We start from the raw sequence: 4,597 nt of genomic DNA, 5'->3' as shown, positions 1-4,597 counted from the left end.
ATATGTTGGAGAAATGACAGGAGGTATGAATGGTGAAGGAGGTGCATTTGGGTACTGGAGTGAGGGAGGAACCGATAAAATTGTAACAGGAGGTGTAGGTGGAGGTTGGAGTATTGTTGAAGGTGCTGGTGGTAAAGGTTCTACATCTACTGGAACTGGAAAAGGTAGCAGTTCTGTTTCAGGCTATGGTGGTAAGGAATTTTTGGAATCAGGAATGTCCGGAGGAGGTTTTAGACAGGTTCAATTTTCCGGAGACGGAGGATGGGAATCTGAAATGGGTACAATTGGGCAGGGCAAGCCAGGTAAAGGTGAAACATTTAGCTGGAGTGAACAAAGGATTCCTGTACAAGAAAGTAAAGTTTGGTCCAGGAAAATGAAATTGTAATGCTTGGGTGCAGAATACAGCAAAACCAATAGCCATTCTAATGGCCATCTTGTTGATTAAAGAAAGGGCTACCGAAATCATAACACTAATCATATTTGATCATTTTTTTGAAAATTGTATGTTTGACTGAAACATTTAATGCAAATCAGCCATATAAATGCCATCCAGTCATGCACATTGTATGAATTATTTTTAAAAAAATTGTTTTGATTATCATAAACTGTAATATAATTGTGTAAATTAAAAAAAGATAAATTACTCTGTGAATGATTTTTTTCATTAATTGTACTAATCATTGTGGGTGTGTAGGACGTCAAAAGAAAGCAACCTAGTTCCTAAAAAGCACATGTACACATGTATAGTGTATAGTAAAATATGGAGGCCTCTGTGGGTAACATCTTCTTCTGCTATCTGTCTGCCTGTTTGTCATAATGATCCAATAGCTTTAATATTGTAAGCCATTGGGGTTGATTTACTGAAGGATACACTGTTTACTTAGCAAAGTGAATGATCACTCTCCAAAGGAATTTCACTAAACTTAGTAAATGAATAAAGCTCTGCTATCTTCAACCATCCAATCATGTACAACCAAAACTCCTTTTTTATTATATCTCCATGCACATGATGGGGTATTCTTTGCAAAGTGAACTACCACCACACTCTTTAAAGCTAAGTGAATTTTCCCTTGCAAAATGCACTGCACATGCCAGCTAAATGGACATGCCATTTAGCTTAGTATATGGAATTAAACTCTGCCTACTTCAACTTTCCAATCAAAAACAGGCAACAATCTTCATCATCATCATTTTGTATTTTTTGTAAAGTGAATTTTTCTCACATCCACAACACTTCTTTTTTAAGTACAGGTTTCCCCCCAATCGTGGACAGCATACTATTAAAATCTAAATTCACAGCCCGCTCAATAGCCTTTATCATTACAGAGAGTGGCCTTATATCTTCCTTTTGTATGTTTAATCAGTTCAAAATGATGTGGAAAGCAGAACTAGAAGCCACCCAAATTAAACTGTGCCGAATGAAAAGCTGTTGCACGGTAATGGAAATTTTCCCAACAAGAAGTAAATTAACTTAGCCAGAGCCTTTAGTGACCTATGTAGTAGTGATATGGACCCTCAGTTTCACCGAGTCCCTTTACAAGCAATTTAGTTCCCTTTGTTCTTCCCCTGCTACATTATGTCTTTCAAACTCTATTGAAAACAGAAATTGAGAGTTCAGGGAGGGAGAAGCTGAGTTCATTTATAGCATTTCAGTAATAAAATGCGCTAAAGTTTCTGCAACCTTATAGGTCAATGAGGTTGTATTTTCAATCTATTTTACTCAACTGTAGGTATATGTGAACTCTCAAACATTTATGTCCTAGACACAGGCTCACCATAATTTACCATATAGTGGTTAAAATGATACATGGAGAACATCATGACCAGGAGTGTAGTGGGGAGTTTCCACCCATGCCCTCTATTTTTTTTGGGAATGGGCACACGTGCCCACTCTTATTTTGCAGAATTCTTTGGTGGTCTGCACCTCTGGCCGGTCTGCCCCCCGTGGGATCAGGAGAAGGACCCCGCTGGGGTCGCACCAACCAGACCTGGGGAGCATGTCCCAGGACGATGGTGGGGTTGTCTTTTTGAACACAACCCGTCCACTCTCCCATTGCAAGCTCAAACCTGTGATGGGAGAGTGGGCGGGTTCTGGTATCAAGACAACACTCTGAGGAAAGTTGATAGTGGGAATTTTCATAAAGAAGGCATGCATTACCTGTATTTACATAAACAAAAATATGTACAGTATATTGTTAGGAATAAAAAAAGAATAAACACCACCAAACAGTAATTTATTAGTGATGTACAAGTAAAGTAAATTATTTTTTTCTAAGGAGGATTGAAGATACTTAAACCACATATCAGAAATAGTGATAATTTTGGCAAACAATTCCATACTTATTTGAGCTACAATTCTGATTGTCAATATGTGGCAAGACAGGTGATTTTCATTCCGAAGTGTTTAGCATTTTTTTAGGGAGCATATAGTATATACAGATACACAATTATAAAAGTAATATTATATGACTACCATGATATGAAAAAGGTGAAGATTGCCTGGTGTTAATAGTGCTTTTTAAGTGTGCTATGTAAAGGATATCAAGCGCACCTTCTTGGTATATAAGGTGGCATGAGAGAGTCTACATGTCCTAAATTCAACATTTTTTCATAATAAATTTCACAATTAATTTTAATTTTTTTTAATTGGTTTAATATTTTTTTTTTTAATTGTAATTATTGTAAGTAGTAAACTATTGTAGAAACAACTTTATTTTCAAATATTAAGATCACCTGCTGGTAATGCAGCTTCTGTTGTAACAAGAATTTATAGCAATAAAATCAGTGTATGTGCCAAGTGCATTTTTTCTGTGTAATCATTATAGTTACATACAGTATGAAAAAGATAATGCTAGATATGCTAGAATCTAAACGTTCTATCAACCTAATACATCATCAAAGTAAAGATAAAATAAGACGGAAGATGGAAAGATGGAAAAAGAAAAGTAAAGGTCCCTTCCTCCCTATCAACCTACTCAATCATCACCCTACATAGAGTGATGGCTTCATTTATGCTAGGTTGTATTCCAAAACTTGGGAATATATGATCACTAGATCCTCTGCTTGCAAGTTTTTCTCAAACCATAATGAAAAATGTTTTTTTTCAAACTCAGTGTTCCCTTTGAACCATTTCCATGATTGGGCTATTGTGATTATGGCAGACAAAAAAAGAGGATTAGTCGTTAGGCAAACCTTTGGTTATCTGTAAGACGTTTGTTTATTAACGCCATCCAAACTGTTCCTAGAAGTTTTACTCAGTACCTGTATTTATCAGTGTAATACGTCTGGGCACACAAACCACAACCAACTCCAGATATCCTTCAATCAGGCTTTATTCAATGTCATAAAGCACGACAAGGGTTAAGTCCAAACAAGCGAAGTACAAGAGGTAAGGCAAAGACAGGTCAAGAACAATACGAGGTCAGGGCAGGCAGCAGGCAGAATGGTCATTAACAATCCGAGGTCGGGGCAGGCAGAGTTCAAGCAGAGTCAGCTTCAGACCAGGTCACTATGGAGATGACAAAAGCAGATAAACTTAAACCAACACAAGGACGCACCCAAGCACACTGTGTTAAAAGAGGCTTATAGCGGACAATGGTGTACAGGACAGGCCCTCCTTAAATGGCCAGAGTGACCAATGACCTTGCACCCCCTGGCGCCGTCTGATAGGAGACTATCTGAATCCCCTGCGGCCGATTGGCCACAGGGAATTCAAACTAACTATGTCCGGCCCTGCGGCGAGGCAGCCGAGTGCCACGCCCTCGGGGGGTACAAGAGGGACGCATGGTAGCACGTGCACCTCTTCCCACAGCACCCCTAGGACGTGCACTACTTTGCACATGCAAAGGAGTGCTGAGAGCAGGAGTTTCAGTAACCACGTCCGAAGGGATGCAAAGGATGCCGCCTGGCTGAACAGTAGTTTGGCCAGGACGGATCCCTCCGCCTGCAGAGAGAGACAAGCTGCAAGCAGAGCAGCAGCCTCGGCCATGCTGCCTGCTACAGCGGCGTCTCCCTCTGTGGCTGGGATCCCCAGGGACACCGCGGGCTCATAGGACGGGTAAGTTCCTTACAATAAGGAGGTAAATCTACAAGGAGTCCTACAAGTCCTACATTTTTAACAAGTGCCACCACAAATGATCTATGCCCTTCAATTGACCACACACCCAAATATAACACATTATTTCTGCTTGGAAGGGACCTTAAAGCTTCCCTCTATTAGAGATAGGTTTAGTACACTTTTTTAAATTCTACCTGTTCACTTTGCCCAGAATTCCTTCAGTATGACAGCACAGGCAAGTCAGTTTACTCCCGCAGCCCTAGAGGAGCTGTGACATGTATTACACATACAGAACATTTCACAGCTCCTCTAGGGCTGCAGGAGCGATCAGGGGAGCAGAGCTGTCAGCATTGTAAAGCTCCACTGATTGCTCTGCTCCCTGAGGAAAGGGAAAGCCTGATGACAGCAAAGGCATCATCAGGATTTCCCTTTCCTCAGCCAATCAGGGGAGCAGAGCTGTCAGCATATTAAAGTTCTGCTGATTGCTCTGCTCCCTGATTGGCTATGGAAAGGGAAATCCTGATGGATCTTGAGCTGTCA

General features: G+C 40.4%; 1 protein-coding gene across 1 annotated transcript in view; it reads left to right on the top strand.

Moving 5' to 3' along the window:
• The window catches only part of LOC140325748 (uncharacterized), a gene marked incomplete in the record, with an annotated part of 23,706 nt that extends 23,054 nt beyond the window's left edge, over nucleotides 1-652 (top strand). Inside the window, 1 exon segment of the mRNA XM_072403757.1 lies at nucleotides 12-652. Within this exon segment, the coding sequence (XP_072259858.1) occupies nucleotides 12-385 (374 nt within the window).
• Nucleotides 653-4,597: the final 3,945 nt, after the last annotated feature.

Source organism: Pyxicephalus adspersus, chromosome 3 (genome assembly GCF_032062135.1).
Source record: "Pyxicephalus adspersus chromosome 3, UCB_Pads_2.0, whole genome shotgun sequence".
Taxonomy (NCBI): domain Eukaryota; kingdom Metazoa; phylum Chordata; class Amphibia; order Anura; family Pyxicephalidae; genus Pyxicephalus; species Pyxicephalus adspersus.
This window is presented reverse-complemented; position numbering and strand designations above follow the sequence as displayed.